We start from the raw sequence: 18,295 nt of genomic DNA on the forward strand, positions 1-18,295 counted from the left end.
TGCAGCATCAGGTGAGGTCGCCTTCTTCTTTCCAATCACAGGACGCTCCGTTAACGCTCCGTACCGTCGGGAACGGCTCTGGCAGTGGAGCGTTTTGGGCGCGGGTACTTGATTTCTGATGTGTTCGTCCACAGATCCAACGAGTGTATCGTCATATCCACATCGCGTCCAACACACGATCCCTGGAGTGCTCTTTGTCAATCTACCAATCTACGAGAGGCTGGAGGGTGAGTGGATTGGTACGTACCGGTTGGCGCCTCGATGCTGCACTAGGTACGTGTTTCCACTTTCCATCCAATATCCAATGCTGGGCTAACTTTTAGGTTGAGCGGCGTCCACAGATGTGTTACATTCCGCTTCTAACTCCCGCACATACGCTGGTATACAGCGCAGGCCTTCTCTAAACGACATCAACGCGGTGAGGCGAGTCTGAGGACATCGGATCCCTTCGTTTGGAGTACGGCGCATTGACATGGGTTATTCCACGGGGTGTGCTGATTATGCCATGTTTCTTAGGTATATCCGCCCCCCGCAGACTCTACCCGATACGTCGTCGACTCCCATCAGCAGACCATCGCCCGCTTCCGGAGCGCGCTATCCTTCAAGAACCTCGCGCTTGTCTGCAGAAGCAGCTAGAGGAGCTATCGATCGACGACGAGAAGAAATTTCCAGTTATACGGCCAATCACCCCGAGAAACAGCTAGAGTTGAATTCAGGATATTAGGAAAAGTTGGATAAATTATCGTGGATGGAGGAGACTAGGAGACGGACAGCTGGATAGCTCCTCAAATTGCTGCACAAATTGCTCACCATCGAGTTTGATTCGCCGCGATCATCGCCTATACGGTGGAAGTCGCGGAAGTCGCGTAGCCATCGCGGTGTATCCTCAAAGCTTTCTCTGAGAATGTTGAAGTGGATGGATCCCAAGTACAGGACATGCAGGAAAGCTGAATCGGCGGTGCGTGATGAGAACAACGAAGGGTATGAGCTGAAGTTAGTCGTCGCGTGTTTGCGTGTTTTCGGCGAGATATAGGGGTCCCTGTGACCGTGCGTCACTCACTGTCTGGAGCGAGTCAGCGACTGTCTCCTCTCATCCTTCTTCAACGAACGCGTTAACAAGCCTAGTCGTAGTCTTTCTATACTCAAGAGGAAAAGATGGTGAAGTATCTTCGACCGCGTGCGTCCGATTAAGCAGGAGTCGTTCTCTATGTGTACATGCCTGCTTGAAAGTCGGTGTATGCCTGTGAGTCCTATCCCTGGTGCTTTCTCCTTCGCAGCGGCAGCATCTTACCTTGCCACATTACAAGGCCCGTACTCCTTGAAGAAAAACATATCGTATGCGATTGGTACGTGGTCGCGTATGCGCCCACGTTCTGGATGCTGATCTGTTCTCTTTTAGTGGGAACTGCGCTCGCAGCACTGCTACTGCACAAACTGGGGGATTCCTGTCCTTTGGAAAGGTGCTGGTAATATAGGCGTATCAATGGACTCTCAGGTGACACCTCGGTCGGTGGCATCGATATTGGAGCGGTCTAACGTCGGGTTGAACTACTTCCTCATGTGAGCCGTTGCCTCCTTTGACTTTTTACCATTCCCGCTTACCCCACCCCGATACCCAATTTTCCGATTCCCATTCCCCGCATTCCAGCATTCCAGCACGCCAATATGCGTGTCGTGTCCATTCCTTCCCTCTTTGTTCGCCCTTGCATTGGCGACACGACTCATCGTGCTCTCTAAGGCAGGTTGTAGCAGCTCATGCCGCCATACTGCGGCTATAGCGTCGGGGCAGAACGTGGACGCCTCCTCCTCTAGCTTCGCCCCCGAAATCTAAAACAAGGAAAGCCAGGGAGTTGACTCCCTGGCTCTTTGTGGGCGCGGCGGCGTGCTCACACGGCTGAGGTATGATAGCTTCGGAGCTACACCTCGCCCGCCAACGTCGCCTCTTTAGCGCAAAGACTCACGCGACTTCAAGGTGTGACTCACCATCTGGTCCCGCGATATGAGCTCGAAGAACCCTCCGTAATCAGATAGGGCGACTCCCTGCTCACTCAAATCTCTTGGGGAGCCAAACGCCGTTGTCTGTGGCCCAATTGCCCGTTAGGCAAGATGCGTTGACAGCTCCCTAGGGTCCCATTCTTGGTCGTCGTATGCTGGTGCACCAGCACCCATCCACGTACTTGGATTCATGGCGCCTAGGAGAAGTTATTGGACGCCGCTGTCGCCAGTTGGAGGGGCCGATGGGTTCCGTGTCTCCGGAGCGTCGAGCGCAGTCACTCAGCAGGATAACGGGCGACTGGAGCGATTCTCCCCGGACCACGATCCAGGTGCGTAGCTGTCTTCATGCGCGTCGCCCCCCGCCCTTTCTCACGAATTTCCACGGAAACAGGTCTCGCGTTTGATTCTTCCACCACTTCTGCTATCCGTCAGACTATTCGAGATGCGGTATCTGGGATCTTGTATCGCCGTTTGTGTAGATATGCCGTAGATTTGGATAGACACAGATATGTTAATGGACGTTACCACCACCAAAATATTTGCGCTATGGGGTAGGAAAGCCCTTTCCGGGGTAGAAACAGCTTGGACTGAGGTTTGCATGGGCCTATTACTTGTATACAACATCCATAATGGAAGGGGTCTATCAACGGCGACGCTCGCCGCCACCAACGCCGAGAGAGAAGAAGACTTCGAGGCGGGCGGGGAGGACGTTGGCAAGCTAGTCGCCATTCTCCGACGAGGCGCGTACGTGCGAGCGTGGGTCGGCCACTGTCAAACACGATGATTAGAGGATGCATCGCGCGTCACGTCGTCACCGGGACGTCACCAAGGTTCCTTTCTCGAGACACTATCCACAGCATGGTTTTCGTCTCAGACGCCACCTCCTCATGCATACGACGGCTTTCGTTCCCAACGTAACCTTCGTTTGCCAAGGATGGAGATAAGGGCGCACGATAACGTTATCGAGGGACGTGGTGATGTGACCGTTTGGAATGGTGGGCGTGTCATCGACGTGAGGGACATCCTGGGAGACGATGAAGGCTTTCTAGCCGCTTTCATAAACCTGGATATCTGCAATTAATGGGAACGGTGATCACTTCGTCCATATAACTAAATCAGTCAGTAACTCGCATCGCTCGTGGCCCTTTCGTGGTACTTACATGGCATTGGCTCATCCGGCGTCGAATTCTTGGCAGAAGTTGGACAGACTCTCAGCAGCTACTGGCTCGCGGTTCTTCGAGTCCCCAATGGCCTCTGTTTTGAAAGGCATTCTTTATGACTCCCACCCTAGTGCAGGGTATCTCCCGGGGTGCGCATGGCCGCTGCTGCGAGCTGAAGTGCTGAGGCGACGTTTTACAAGAGTTTGTTCTAATTAAATATCGTACGCGTCCATCTGTTGCCCTTCCCAATGTACCGCGATCACCTCCACAACGACAGCAGGAACAGCACTTCGAGCCTTCGCAGGCTTAACGCCTTCTGCCCCTCCAATTCGTGATGGCGGTGTCGTAGTGTAGCAGGCTTGGATGGTCTTTCATTCGTAAATCGCCTCCGCAGTCGCTAATTGCTCTGATTTCTGATTTCGTGGGCTTGGGCTGAATCTTCGACAGATATTCAGGCATCTACCTACTTGGTTTGAGTACGATTGTTAATACGACGATTATGTTTCTGCGATCTGATTTTCCATCCATCCATTCGTACATACCTACGAAAAATTGCTCCACAGTATATCAATCCAAACGCCCAAATGACCAATCCTCTGATCCTCTGATCCACTGATTTCCACGGCTCGACACTTTCACCTAGGCCCCGCATATAGAATACTCGTTCCCAAAATGCGCAGGAGCCCCTCTTAATGATCACATCACGTCTGTGAGGAATAAAGTTATGGAAAATCTCTAGGGACTTTCCAACGCGTATCGGCAGTGGCCTTGCGACAAGGCTAGTCGCTATAAAACCCCAAAACACCCAAAACCCGGCTTCCCAGCCTTCCCACCTCTCTGACTCCCTGTCCTCCTGTCCTCCTGTCCCACCTGAAAAACTCGGAAAAGTATCGTAAAACCATAGAAAAACCCACGCAACTACATAAAAGTCAGGAAGCGTCTCGGAGATGCCTGTAGAGCGCTGTGCTCCCGCCCGTCGTCTGCGGTACCGCTTCCACCCGTACGTGCGCCCCGCTGCTGCGCGCCACCGGCGATGGGTGCTCGCGGGCGGTTCAACTGCAACGGCCACCGCTCCGACGACTGCATCTGCAACGATCTCAATGACGGCCACAGTATCAGCAACAACAATGACGGAAACGATGGCGATGTCGACGACAATGGTATGACACTTCGATTTTATGTTTCTGTATCCTCACTGGCATGCTGATCACTGAAATCGGGCAGGCGGTTGATAGAGTGGGAGCTGGGTTCGTGTCCTCGAACACGGGTTCACCGCAGCCACCCCCACTACAAGAAGAACCAGTCGCCGTGGAGCAGCTGCAAGGACCACATCTCCCACTCCCAGACCCTCTCATAGTCCAAGTGCCAGGGGCCGTGCAGGCCACGACGACCGTGGTGAGCAGTCATTGCTGGCAACGAGCATGATGATAGGATTGGCCGCTGAGATTGCGATACATAGGTGCCCCAGGCTGCTGACGTGGTTGATGACGGCGGGTACCGGGCTCCGACGTGGACGGTGACGCTGCAGCTATCTTTGACGGTATGTTTTGCTTCGCTTCTTGTTTTCTGCCCACACAGAATGATGTGCTGATATTCTCTTATGACGAATTAGACATCGAGGAATACGAATGGCGCTCTGACCTCGCAGTAGGCGTTCCATCGTAGAACGTGCTTGTGTGCTATTATTTGGAAGGTGGAAGGTGGAAGGAAGCGAAGGAGACCACAGAACAGGAAAAAAGAGTGAAACAATACATCGAACAAATCTTTTTGGATCTTGCTGCGCCACTCCTGGCCGACGACGACGTGCTCCGGAGCTCAGCGCCGATTATTGGAATCTAGAGCAGAAGAAAACACAAAATCCAACAGCGAATCTACTTCCCGGGAGTCCGGAATCCTTGTACTACAAGTTTCGGAGGTCTGCAAGGCGTAACTTATATCTCATGGTGAAGACTCTTGGAGCTTGGTCTGTGAGCATTGGAATTGAGTATTGTCTGTATCTTTGCGAGTGTCTACACACGGCACTATGAGTTTTTCAGGACTATCATGAAAATACACTGTGCTGATGCTGGGGTACAATCTCGTCGTTGATTGAAGGTACTTATTCTACTACCCACAGTTCTTGACATTCATGATGTTACCTTGTATGAAGGACCTGGATAAAACATTGTCCTGTTGTATGACAGTCCACTAGCCGCGCAAGCCATTTAGAAGAATGCTTCTTCCATGCTCCTATACATCCAGGAGGGATTCAGGAGCGGTTAAGTGATTGTGGGAAGAGGTCGCAGTGATGCCGAACCAAGCAATATTCTTCGCACGCAGATTCTTCGACTCCAACTCATGGGTCAATACTTCAAATTGTACGTACGTTCAATACATGGTTGTCCAGTCACTGATTCATTCATGATAGCATCAATATAGATAAGTACCAAACTGCCGGAAGTGGAAAATTTGGAGAATTCGACGGGCATTGTGCCGCCTTGCTTTTGGCAGCTCGACCCCCGTTGATCACGCTCGAGAAGGCATTCAAGGAGATTTTCAAGTAAGCCTTGCGCCCCCTCAGCCCTCATCTCAATACGCTCTAATCCCTTGACTCCCGGCTGACTAGATACGACGCGCCGGGCGTAGCAGACCGAGCTGCTCTCGGACAATTGGGACAGCTCCCCATCGAACTCATTGCGCAGATCTTCACTCCGTTGAGCATCAAGGAGGCACTTGTCTTCGGCCTGACGCACGGGCACCTCTTCGTGATAGGGTGGCAAGTAATCAAGAAGAAAATCTGTCGTGTCGTGTTCGTAGACGATTGGAGCGACAGTCGTATCATCTGTCTGGGCGACTACGCCAGTACCCTCCCCGAGGGATATTTGTCCGACGAGGAGAAATTCAGCCTTATGAAGAGCGCGATCAAGCGTGATAGGGATGATGAAGCAGACGAGGACGACGGCGATGTTTCAGATGAAGCAGCTGGCGAAGACCACGACGGAAATTCACTTTCTCTCCGGCTCGCTGCGTTCAAGGACCAGACTTTTGGCCTGTACGATGAAAGTCAGTTGATGTACTCGGAGAGGAGAATCAAATCTTGGCGTGTGAGCCACTCTTCGGTCAGCGACTTGTATCGACGCCGGATTAGCAAACTGGAGATGCGCCGCGTCGCGGCGACCTCCCGTGAGCTGGAGTTCTACTATAGATGTGGCCCCTGGCATATCGAGCCACAGCGCTTCGCTGACTCGGTGTTGGTCAATAATACGAAACGGGAGTACGTGAGGGCGGTGGATGCTGCGGGGCGGTATGTGCTTGATGATGCGATTCCGCTGCTGACGGTATGGAAAGACCGAATGCATGGGGATTGGGCTGGGGATCGGCTGGCCCTCCCCTCGGTAGAGGAGTTTGAGACGATGTTGGCAGGAGAGGAAGGCTGGAAGGAAAAGGTTGGAGAGTGGATCTTAAACCCATGATAATGCGCCTGTGGGCTAAGCCACAGACATCATCAGCAACATAGACTAACTCTAACCTCTAACTTCTAACCTCTAACCTCGTTTCTTTTCGTTTCCTTCGTGAATCGTGATCGTGATCGTGTTGTTTTAGACTACTAATTACCTCTCGCATGGATATCCGGATTTGAATTTGGGTCGCGTTTGTGACGGTGGAGAGTATTCGATGCTAGATTTTGGCGATCTTGGTAGTACAGGGGTACAGGGGTACGGGGTATAGGGGTACACGTGACGACGTCACATTACTTAAGTTCGAGCGCCCATGTACTTTTTCTTCGTGCGTTTGCTGGAGTCGGGCCAGTCAAACGCAATACATGCACTCGATTGCTTGAGTACAGCGCGACCCCAGCTTGTTTTAACATGCGGCGCAATTCCGACGGCTTGCGCAATCTGGCAAGTTCAATGCAATACTCACCAACACCGACGCTCACGTTGTCCCCATCGTAGAGCGTTCTCAACCCGAGTATAGACGATTCGTCTGCTGTTCTACGAGCTTAAAGGGCTCATTCTCCACGATTCGTTACCGTCTTTCCTGTCTTCTTTCTTTCGAATATGAACATGGACCACTCCTTCTGTCATCTCTACCCTCCGCAGGGATCCCATGATGGACCCTGGCACAAATATATAAATGACCCGCTCAAGAGCCAGAAAGATGAAATTGACTACAAAAGTGAAAGTAAGGCGACGCTTGGGCGAAAGCCATCGTCGTCACCCGGGCAGCCCAACGGTATTCCAATGAGGAATGAGGACTGTGAAGACAACACTCTCCGTCGTAGAGTGCACTGCGTAGCCCGGGCGAAGTTAACGCTGGTCACTACTCATTTGCGAGCAGAATACCCGGCTTTCACCCCGCTCGATTGGCAATAATGAGACGTCTCATCGCTGGCATATCCAAGTATTCTGCCAGCATCACGTCCTTTACGAGAACACGTCTGGCGGCGGGATACACCTAGAGAAGGCGAAGAAAAAATGGGGTTAGTGCGCGTGTTCGTTAGCGAGTCACTCAGATCATGATTTTGCTATCACTGAATTCAACGAATAGTCGTGCACTGCGTAGTCAATCGTCTTCGATCGGGCAGACGTACGCAGGCGCGATACATATTGCAAGCCGGGAAACGGCGGCGTCTTGTTCCCCGAGTTAACTTCACAAAGATGCCGGCCCCATTTTTCACGTCGTTGGTGCTCGATAATCTTAACCGCGATGCGATTCTCAATCGATCCCGGTAACGTGCCGACTCATTCACACTCATTCACGCTCACCAGCAATGTTCTTCCTGCAGGATTGGTGTTGTTCGAACGAACAAATGTAGTTTGACGCACCTCTTTCTATGCATCTCGGACAACCGCAAAGCTCTCCCACTTGTCGCTCTCCTGCACCCTGACCACGCCGACTGCTCCTAGTTGAGTTCCTCCCTCCTTCTCCCTCCGTCTCCATCACCCTGCGCCGCTCGCTCCTGCTCGTCGCAATCATCCGTTATCCAGCTGCGGATTCACAGCCAAAGGTTAGTAGAACATTCGACACGCCACGTCGAACCTTCTGGTCCTTGTGAGCGATAACGAAGCTAGGGGAGAAGATCACAGGCCCAATCTTCGCTGCCTCTTCGTATCCCCGTACCTCCGCTCGAGCCCGAGTGTCCAGCATACCGTCAAGACGTTGAGCGCCTGAGGAACCAAGGCGAGGGAGAGGGGAGAGGGGAGAGTATAAGAAGCGGGCATTGGATGATAGACGAGAGGAAAGAACGGGACAACTTTCAGGATACGCAATACTCACTGAATCGTTGAGCTTCAGCCCGTGCGCATAGTAGTGCGTTGTTGGAAGGAACGTGACGGCTGATGTCATGACGTTGAACGCATCCCAGGCCGGCACCATCTGCACCACGCCGCCCAGCCGTTGAGATCTCGTTTCTATTCGTTTCATTCAAGATCGAAGGGGTTTGGCGGCCTGGTAAGAGTTACTCTCCAGCTTATCCCTGGGCTCAATGCAAATGACAGACATGGTAGCCTCTCAGTGTCAAACTCGTTCAAGAAACAAATGGTCGGTGACGATTCTGATTTCTGTACCCGAGGCAGACGATTCAGAGCACTTTCTGGCTATGCATGTAGGGATGGATATGGTGGAGGCGACATGTGACTCATAGGTAGCATATGATGCCAGTGTGCCTAGAGCAGCCCCTCATGCCATGCCATCGCACCCGTCTATATATGGAGCCCGGATACGACAGGCAGAGGCCGCAAGAACAACTCAGAGCCACGGCTACTCCTCTTAGTGTCGGGTACGTTGCTGGTTCCTAGGCTCCTGTCTACGTAGCAGTGACTTTGTCGCCACGCTCTCCAATTTTTCAACCGTTCGTTTTGCTGACATCAAGTTTTGACCCAGCTATCGCTCTGCCACTTCTTATCAAGATCGTCGAGCGGCCCGTAGGTCAGGCACGAAGGCTTACCGCCTGACGCGCACGCCGTTGAAGCTAAATTCAATGCTGTAGACTTCGTGCCGCATTGGGACCAAGGCGGTGAGAGGTCACATCAGATGCAAGGTCTTGCTGTTCGCTCGTCAGGCCGTCCTTGTATTGGGTAGAGTTCATTGGACGAACTAGCCGTTCGACCAACAACGGCTGCAGACATCGACCTCAGGAGTATCTCAAATGGTGCAGAATGGCGCTAATCACGCAGGCAGCACATGTACACATAGCCTCATCAAACTATGCTCGCTTCCTTTTTGCAGAAGACCTTCGTGTGGAGTTTGCAGCGTGTTCATCGCGGGGCCGGAGTGAGGGAGTACATAAATGCGACAGTCCTGGAAACCCCCGTGTGTCTGATCCCTCATCTTCCTCTCCCCGAAATCAACTGTGGCCTCTTAACGCGGTCAGTGTTAATCTCAGTCATGCCTTACGACGAGGAGACGGGAATCAAGTGAGTGAAAGGTCCAGGATCTTACATTGAACGCCAGACCACTGAAGCTTGCGCGCGGTTGAAGTACATTCCACAATGTCTCAATTGAAGGTGATTAATTCCGTCAAAGTTTGATGGTGCTGTAGTATTTGACTCGGGCATAGGTATTCTAGTCAAATTTGATTGTAGTTGGAGTCCGAGACCGACTGTCTCATTCCATGAGCTCACATGGGATGGCGAAATGGGAGAGGAACTGTTTGTGGCGAAAAAGTGCAGCAAGGCATTCCGATGGAAGCCGCGTCAACCTAAGGAACTGTGAGTGTCGAACTGTCCCCTGACTTAACTGCTCCTTCAACCACCATTAACCATGGAATCTGCCACCTATCCAGAACTGCCGCCGGAGATCTGGTGCAATACTCTCAGGTGATACACGGCTGACCAGGGCAACAATATCCTGTTCATCCGGGACGTAAACCGGCTGTTCTACGACGTCGCGATGGACCATTGGTTCGAGAGACTGGATCTGCGGGATCTGAACGCGGGCGGCGCATTTGAGCTCCAGCACATCTGGTATGTCTGCGTGTACGGTCAGTGTCAGATCTGCACTCACGATCTACGTGTTTTCCTCGCGTTCCTCCTCCGTCAGAGATCCGTGGCTGACGAAGCGACTGAAATGGATATCCCTCTCAATGTGGACTCTTGCGCAGATACTCACGGAGGAGTGCTATCGCTCGGAAACACTCAGGAATGCGGCTAAAACGAACGTGTGCGCTGGTCGGTGAGGGAGTGAGTGTTCAGGTTCTAATTTTTCATCGCCACTGCTGATTCATGATTGATAGCTGGCGGTCCTCACATTTCTATCCAGATGTAGGTCTAATCGTGCTCGATCTGTGGTCTGGAGATATCGGAAAGCACGACGACTAGACTAAGCACAATTGTATATTGAGAGTAAAGGGGGGGACAAGGCCACATCGGGAGAGAGAAGAGTTAGGCCTTCTAAGTACCTCTTACCGTTCTGAAGCTAGTAATGGATGATGACCTACGTATTCCCCAATTCCAAGAATGTGATGCCCTCGCCTATCAAGCGGGAGAAATATGGATAATTGGGCATGTATTACGGATATACTAGTACACGAGGTGGACATAGTGAAAGACGAGGCGGCGCAACACGATATCGTGAAATATACAACAAAATAATCAAGAGCGTAGACGTTCGGAGATGAATCAAGCTTCTGCATCGCTATCAGTATCGAGAACCTGCGGATCTAAGGTTGGTGAGAGACGAAGATTTGTGGAAAGCGACACCGGCGTGGAAGGAAGGCTTTTCGTGAATTCATCTGCATCTGGCGAGTATTCGAGGGGAAGCTGGCATCCGGGAAGGAAGCGTGGCGATAGCGGGAGGCTCTGAGGGACTTCCTTGTATGATGTTGCGTCCTTCTCGTATGATTCGGTGCCCTGCCTCGTTATTCGGCGCCCCTTGAAGCGTGGCAATGGCGGGAGGCTCCGAGGGACTTCCTTGTATGAATCTGTGCCCTGCCTTGTGATTCGGCGTCCTACGTATAGAAGAATGGTCAGATAGAGTCACTAAATGAAAAGCAGTAGCTCGTACTCTTTGCTTGGGATTCCTCCTTCGGTCCAAGCTGGTTCGACTGTCGCTTCGGCCTGAGCAAGCTCGCGGCAATGAGCTGTCCGTTGACGCTGGGTTTATGTGATACCTGAGGCATTATTCGGTTGTCCGGGATTTCTGCTGGTCGGATTCGCCCTGTATCAAACTTGACGTCCTTGTTCTGCGTCTTCCAGAGGTCGATATATTCAAGGATGATCCGCTGCATCGCTTCGTGGAGGTGGAGGATGGGAGGTGCCGGCTCAATGAGGCCCCACTCTGGCCTGATTTGAGCTGCCAGATCCAGGAGAAAGTCTTCAACGTGAGCGAGCTCTGGGTGTAGCCACTTTCCCCATCTTGGCCTGCGGAGTAAACTCAACCTACTGTCTCCCGAATCTTCAGATTCGCCGATCTCGTGATTGGCGATGTATTTCCATGCGCAGTTGAGTCCAAATTTGTCGGGATCCTCGAGCACCAGGGGATCTTCTGGCGCGCTGTCCACTGGGACGGCAAGGAGCAAGAATACTACCATGCACCAGAAAACCGACTCTGCATCGTGCCGAGGACGGTGCTCAAACTGCGTTACACACAGATCGGGGTTTTTGTCATGCTTCCTTCCCATTTCTTTGGTATAAACACCCCCAAGACAGGTGATGCTATCGTCACAGAATGTCCGCAAGCCAGAGCGATCGTTGGAGTATACCTGGGCGTATCGATCGGCAAGATGAATTGGCAACTTCGGCATACTGGGGAACTTGATGTCATCCACAAGCAGACAGCCAAGTGCAGGCGAACGAGCGATGAACTTTGGTGTTCCCTACATGTTCGATTAATCAGTAGCCTGCCGATGCACTTCGAGGAAGAACTCACGGTACGACAACGCAAGGGTTCATCATTCATATAGATGGTGTCTCTCCTTGCGACGAATGAAGGTGATACCGCTGCCGCTCGGTCCAGTTCCGCCGCATTGTCGAAGTCTCCAAGGCGAGCCAGGGGATCGGTGTTTTTCGTGCTAAATGAATGAGATATTAGCAAATATCGACGGCAGGTGGGGTCAAACGTACTTCTCGTTCTCGATGATTTCGTTGACAAAGATCGGGCGATGTTCCGTGCCCTTGAATTCCTCCTCATCTTCGCCCTTGAAGTCTTCGGCTTGAACGAAGATGTTGCCGTGACTGATGTCGCGATGGATAATATTGCGCTCCATCACCGCCCAACGGTGAGCTGTAAGTCGTTTAGCACGCGAGAAATAGGCCAATATGAATATGGTTCACCTTCGAGGATGTCGTACATGCATTTGAGGAAATCAATGAGACTGGGGCATTTTCGCAATGATTCTCCCCAGGTATGCATGATCAGTCGAGTCTTGATGCGCGTGGTGCTGTCAACCGTCACTGTGATGGGCCAACCGCGCTTCCACTGAACTTCATATTCTTTCTTGACTCGCAAGAATCCAGGGGCGGGGCCTTCCTTGTGGAGGATGTCGTACAGCTTGCCTTCCCTAAAGCTGGAATGAACGTCGCGATACGAGTCCTTGATCGTAATTGGTGTATCGCCAACTTTCGCTACCCAAGTCATCCGATGCCAAGGGTCTCCAACGACTCTGACAACACAGTTTTCGTAAACTTTGTCGCCATCGCGTATATTCCAAGCGGGAGGACCGAGGACATCACCAGTATCAGCCAGAGTCACGCTCGGGTCTCGGGTTGCGAAGTCTGGGTGAGGAACGTAGAGCGTGTAGACATACGAGACCAGCGGAACGAGGTCAGACCAAGGGAATTCTTCGGACGTTTGGAGGCCAGCAGGGCAGCTGTACTGAATGACATAGCCAACGGGTGAGATAGAGAGCCCGTACATCCCAACCAAGTCGGGGCGAGATTGGTTCGCGAACGCCAAATAGGCTCCAGATTGACGGGGTCCGTCCTTCCTGTCGGCCTTGCCTTTTTCTTCGATGATAGTTAATATATGGTGCCAGGGAATGCGCGCCGTGTCGTCTTCATCAAGAAGGAGGCTGATAGCTTCCAGCAAACCCACCAAATCGGGGGCTCCCGCTTCGGTGTCATTCGGATGGTACTTCGGCGAGCGCGAATGGTTGTCACGGAAGACTACAAGATCCTTGCCTTTGGCGTATTTAACTTTGACAAAAGCCAAGTGTCAGTACAGCAGACGATTGGTGGAGTGTATACGTACGGCGTATGAGAACACTCGCACGACTGAGCAGTTGCGCGAGTAGGCCATAATCTGTCTGTCCGGTGGCGCGAAACTGGTTTACCAGTTGAAGGAGCTCCTCGTCGTTCAGGATGGTGGCAAATGACCTAGTCGTGGATTTGTGTAGCCGTAGCGAGCTGAAAGTCGCCGACGGAGTCAGGTAGCCAGTGCGGTCGACTATGTCGGACATCTGTCGTCTATTGACTGCAGGTGGTTTCGTCTTCTTCACTGGTGTAGTCTGGGAGATAATATGATGAGCCATGGTGGTAAATTGCAGAAGAGAACTCGCACTCTCAGAAGAGTTTATACTCACCTGAAATGGCCACAATCAAACAATGGACACGAACGAAGTGGCAAGTGGAAGTGGCTTGGTGGTAAGAACGAACGAGTTGTTTCCAAATTGGGCCACAGTTGTTTGTCGGAGTACGTATCGGAGTTGAAAACACGATCCATGTACAGCACACCCCTCCAACCTCCTTCGAGTGATACCGTAGCGATACATCCTAGGGGTACTGCCTTTGCGCGTACGGAGCGGTCGAACTGAATCCAGACAACTCGGTATCGCAGACGTTCATTGAATGCGGAGATAGTAATGGACAATTGCGTTTTCGGACTGTGGTTTCCATCTCGTAATACATAACCTATCTGCTGTTATTCACTGGTTACCGCCGCAGGGTACACACTAGGTCATCGCACGCACGCCTGCGGTTCGCCGCCTTCTTGTCGCCAGCCTCGCCTTCCGGCGCATGCCCAACGTAAAGGGTACTCCTAGGATCCTTTTGGCGTGCCCGCATTCGTTGACGATCCCTCCACCAAGCCCGGTGGGCTCTACGATGCGGACCAGGTCAAAGAGAAGTACAACGAAAGACCGAAGCTAATAGTTACAGAGTTCAAGCATCGTCCGCGACACGATGCAGAATCTGTGTTTGGGTGTATGATCGTGTTTCTTCTGGTCCCTGTGCCCTTGGGAAAGCCGAAGGAAGCAATACCCAACGATCCCAAGGGATTCTTGCCCTTTTGTGCGTGGAGGCATATTGCGAATCATCGGGTCGGCCCGTCAAAAGATTTATGTGATAGCAGAGCGGGTCTGCTCGCTGGAGACGAACTGTGGAATGAATGGTCGCATCCGGGCCTCGCTCATGCTGGGCCACTTCTAGCGGCATTGGCATATCAAGTTTCCCCCGAATCGAGCCTGCTGGCCCCACAACCTGAGGCCTGCACCTCCATGAGGCAATACAGCGCATCATCTTCAAACAGATAGGTCTATGGACGAAGAATAATCTCGACGTCAAGTTCGATAGTGGGGGGTGGGGTCCGCGCCGGCGTCGAGACGAAGTACCACAATGCTACGAAGCGAGTCATTATCAATTCATCCAGAATTATCATCAAAATGAGACTCATACCTGAGCTACACAAATGGAGGCTGCAGCTCACCGGAGATGAAGCGATGATATACCCATGCAACTGCATTTCCAGATGTGTTGAATATACGTCGCCTGTTAATGTTGTCCGATGCGCAAGTTCTACCACAAGCGCCGGGCTCTACGCGTGAGCCTGCCACTAAGAGACAGGGCATACGCATCGCTGGATCAACGCTGGAGTGTCCTATCGTCGCCGTACGACTAAAGGCGTGCCTCTCCTCTTGGCCAATGTCAAAAGATCGTGCGCTACATTCTGTCCAGTCAGCCGCTCACTTCAAAAGGCACGAGCGTCTTAGTCGTAATGCTACCTTATACTTTGCTTTGGCCGTACGATCGGGCGTAGGTATACGAGGTTATCGATAGCAGCCGCCGGCAGCACTGAAGTTGAGAAGCATGAGGTGGAGTTGCTTTGTTCACAATTATGGATAACCGCAAGCTTATGCCGTCGAAGCCGCCTCAAGTGGTTTCAGAATTGGTAATGTCGTTTGAACAACATGCGTGGAACGAGGCCGTCGACAAGCTGAAGGAGCCGGGCGCCCGAGTCGTCGTGAGGCGAAGGGAGTGAAGTGATCGACGGCGCTGGGGATGACACACTCACACTGACAGCGGTCATCAGGACGTCGATGGCCTTACGCAAATACATCGTGCGTCACGTCCATATGAATTCACCTCCAAAGACTTTGTCACCTGTGCTCAGACTGAAAAAAACTCACCTTGGGGGTTACGGTGTACTATTCGCTCACCTGTGCATAATCCCAAGGATTGATCGTATGTCAACGTGGTGGGCTGGCGGTGGGCGGCGAAGCAAAAGCGAAAGGAGCAGGGGTGCTGACAGCCTAATGGTGGGGAGGATGACGAGGAACTTCGTCGACTGACCACCTCAACGCACCGCCAATGACAGCCATGAAACGTCTTCTATGCAATTTTTATACCCGCATTTTTCGCTCTCGTCCCCCGCTGTTGATCGAATAGAGATTTCGCTTACAACATCGTTGTAAACGAATGGTTGGGCATAGAACCTCTCACTGCGAGCCTTGTTCTTTTCAGATGGACCGTAGTGACCAGACGGCTCGCGTTGGGGAGTTTCAAAGTCCAAAATCGCTGAGAGGAGGCGTCGTTGTGCAGTTTGAGCGGCCGATCCACAAAACATTCGCACAGAAATTTGCCGTGCTCGTGATCGATGTGATTTCTACGACAGCGGTGTCACTGAGAACGCCGGAGAGCCATGTAGGCGGGGAGGCGTGGGGGGTATCACTTGCTTGCTAGCCCGCCGGCATTCTGAGCAGTGAAGCAGGGCGAGTTCGATGATGGGGAAAGGAAGGAAAGCGGTATCGATTGCATACTCCCGTGACCTGGCCTTTATATACTCTCCGGGCAACAAGCTTGCGTCAGCCGCGATTTTCGATCCGCCGCCGAACAACTGCCGACTCAAAGTTAGCCACGAGTGTAAATGTTTGTTACGGATTCCTAAGTCGGCATTGGGGAAAGGCGGTGGACCATACGTGTGGTCCTTGCACTGGAGGTGTGGAACGGCGAAATTCGGATGAGCGCGATAGGGGAATGATTAGGGTACTTACCAAGGGAAGAATAACAGAGGTTAATAATGTGCTCAGCGGATATCAGAAGACCACTCAATATACAAAAGTAAAGACTCGCTTCGCACTAAAAAGGTATTGATCATGGATCTTTAATTCAACGAAATTATGGTAAAAGAGTGTCAGTGGTCAAAGAGGCAAGCCGAATTTAGGCCGACTTCAAGCTGTAGCTAAGAGATAACATACAGCTGGAACTTAGTGGATGGAAACGATCGCGTTCCTGGCAGCCCGATGCGCGAGCTCAACTGTGTACGGAGACCTGAAGTCGTCCCAGTTGTGCCCCCCAACAACAACCGTATGCTTCCCGACATCCAATCCCGAGAACCCAAAGTCATGCATGCTGATCAATCCACTCTCATCCACGAGCTCGCTGAAATGGTTGGCGATCCTGGAGTCGAAGCCGACGCGGTGTCCACTGATACGGCGGAGATCGTGGTTGAACGAGCCGAAGCTGGCGTGGAATTGCTGGAAGACGATGGTTTGGGTCTCCACTTCGCAGATCTGCTCCGTGATGATGCTAGACGGTCAACTTGTATTAGATTCGTGGGCGCTGAGAACGTACGTCGGACTTACCGCTTAGCCATCTCCTGCAGGACGACTAGGCGTTGCTGGATGATCTCGATAGCTTGGGTGTGGCAAACGACCTGGCTCTCTTGCTCCACGACCTGGCTGAAGTGCACCGACCCGTCGAAGTTATCCACACCGTAAAAGCGATCGAAGTTGTCGAGGGAGGCGTGGCCACCCCAGTGGTTGAAGGAGATGGAGTTTCCGCGGCGGGCTGGTTGTAGACGGTCAGCTGGATGAGTTGGTGCAGGCACAAGTACGCACCGAGGCCATCTGAGGAACCGCTACCGTAGAGGACGGGCGTTGAGATGACTCCGACAAGCAGAGAAGAGAGGGCGACGAATTGGAGGGCAACTTTGGCGAACATGTTGAACGGTCTGTAGGCGCAGTTAGCAAGGAGAGTACCTATTGCATAGGGCACTTACTTATTGGTTGTAGAAAGATCGGATAACGTGAACGGGTTGATTCAAAAGAACGAAAGAGGCAACCTGGCCGAGAAGAGCGAACAAGAGGAATGAGAAGAACGAAGAAGGCGAAGTGAGGAAGTATACCACTAGAGATGAACTGTTTTATATTCACTGAGTGTGGCCAAGTCGTTATGCCAAGACGACGCCAGTCTCTGTTCACTGGGTTTGTTTCCATACACGCCCAACGTCTTGCTGAAGGATGATGCGCCGGGCATCATTCGACTCTGAAGGTAGGATGACATTCGAGCGAAAGAAATAGTGACATGTTGAGAGCACACGCAACCAGCGCTGGATGCAGTCGAGGATTTCGTGCGCTGCCCGAAATCCAGGGAGAGGCTCTGTGAACAAACCGTCTCCGGTGAACGGAAACAACCTATTACGAAGCACGTACCGACGTTTCAATTTACACTGAGCGAGTCCACCGGTCCTACTCAGCTGGACTTTAACATTCCACACTCTTGCGCATCGCGTCCAGACCGAGTTGGAACACGGGGAGTCTCAGAATGACAGATACCAATGTCTCGTTAATAGGAAATGTCTGCGCCGGCCACAAATCAGAAATACCCGAGTCAGATCAGTAGAAGTAGCACATACCGCGCAGAACGAGATGACAACTGCCAATGATGCTGAGGGAATACTTGTTGTGGCATTCGACGGTGACAGCAACATGAGGGTTATGCTTCGAGTTAGAGTGAGAGTGGGAAATAGGCGCCGATAACCTTATTTGCTAACAGCCATGACGAATTTTCCAGTCGATTTCTTCTCGCCCGGCAGCCACGAAAGCGACCTTGAATGATCATCGACTGCATGCATATTTCGAACGGGATGGTCGATGTCGATGAGGCTTTGAGGAGTCGGAGTCAATCGACGCGACGAAGTGGCACACAACGTGTAAATAACCTTTG

At 52.1% G+C, this 18,295-nt stretch overlaps 7 protein-coding genes across 7 annotated transcripts; 4 read left to right on the forward strand and 3 right to left on the reverse strand.

Moving 5' to 3' along the window:
* Positions 1-2,185: 2,185 nt before the first annotated feature.
* On the forward strand, positions 2,186-3,076 carry PC9H_005815 (uncharacterized protein; the record flags this gene model as incomplete). The annotated part of the gene is made up of 4 exons (XM_036775374.1): positions 2,186-2,324; positions 2,387-2,442; positions 2,486-2,751; positions 2,929-3,076. The coding sequence occupies 4 exons, from the start codon at positions 2,186-2,188 to the stop codon at positions 3,074-3,076; spliced, it is 609 nt and encodes a 202-aa protein (XP_036633876.1).
* A 1,112-nt stretch (positions 3,077-4,188) lies between these two features.
* On the forward strand, positions 4,189-4,806 carry PC9H_005816 (uncharacterized protein; the record flags this gene model as incomplete). The annotated part of the gene is made up of 4 exons (XM_036775375.1): positions 4,189-4,341; positions 4,380-4,550; positions 4,615-4,695; positions 4,768-4,806. 4 exons carry the CDS (start codon positions 4,189-4,191, stop codon positions 4,804-4,806), a joined length of 444 nt encoding a protein of 147 aa, XP_036633877.1.
* A 636-nt stretch (positions 4,807-5,442) lies between these two features.
* On the forward strand, positions 5,443-6,607 carry PC9H_005817 (uncharacterized protein; the record flags this gene model as incomplete). Its single annotated transcript, XM_036775376.1, has 3 exons — positions 5,443-5,520; positions 5,579-5,694; positions 5,761-6,607. The coding sequence occupies 3 exons, from the start codon at positions 5,443-5,445 to the stop codon at positions 6,605-6,607; spliced, it is 1,041 nt and encodes a 346-aa protein (XP_036633878.1).
* Positions 6,608-8,117: 1,510 nt separating this feature from the next.
* On the reverse strand, positions 8,118-8,639 carry PC9H_005818 (uncharacterized protein; the record flags this gene model as incomplete). Its single annotated transcript, XM_036775377.1, has 2 exons — positions 8,118-8,548; positions 8,600-8,639. 2 exons carry the CDS (start codon positions 8,637-8,639, stop codon positions 8,118-8,120), a joined length of 471 nt encoding a protein of 156 aa, XP_036633879.1.
* Positions 8,640-9,524: 885 nt separating this feature from the next.
* On the forward strand, positions 9,525-10,456 carry PC9H_005819 (uncharacterized protein; the record flags this gene model as incomplete). Its single annotated transcript, XM_036775378.1, is given in 5 exon segments — positions 9,525-9,553; positions 9,722-9,847; positions 9,922-9,955; positions 9,975-10,119; positions 10,398-10,456. 5 exon segments carry the CDS (start codon positions 9,525-9,527, stop codon positions 10,454-10,456), a joined length of 393 nt encoding a protein of 130 aa, XP_036633880.1.
* Positions 10,457-10,756: 300 nt separating this feature from the next.
* PC9H_005820 (uncharacterized protein) lies at positions 10,757-13,605 on the reverse strand (the record flags this gene model as incomplete). The annotated part of the gene is made up of 6 exons (XM_036775379.1): positions 10,757-11,085; positions 11,142-11,952; positions 12,006-12,147; positions 12,200-12,359; positions 12,410-13,270; positions 13,326-13,605. The coding sequence occupies 6 exons, from the start codon at positions 13,603-13,605 to the stop codon at positions 10,757-10,759; spliced, it is 2,583 nt and encodes an 860-aa protein (XP_036633881.1).
* A 2,949-nt stretch (positions 13,606-16,554) lies between these two features.
* On the reverse strand, positions 16,555-17,290 carry PC9H_005821 (uncharacterized protein; the record flags this gene model as incomplete). Its single annotated transcript, XM_036775380.1, has 3 exons — positions 16,555-16,876; positions 16,933-17,137; positions 17,188-17,290. 3 exons carry the CDS (start codon positions 17,288-17,290, stop codon positions 16,555-16,557), a joined length of 630 nt encoding a protein of 209 aa, XP_036633882.1.
* Positions 17,291-18,295: the final 1,005 nt, after the last annotated feature.

The sequence above is a fragment of the Pleurotus ostreatus genome (assembly GCF_014466165.1).
Source record: "Pleurotus ostreatus strain PC9 chromosome Unknown scaffold_3, whole genome shotgun sequence".
NCBI classification, from domain to species: Eukaryota; Fungi; Basidiomycota; class Agaricomycetes; order Agaricales; family Pleurotaceae; genus Pleurotus; species Pleurotus ostreatus.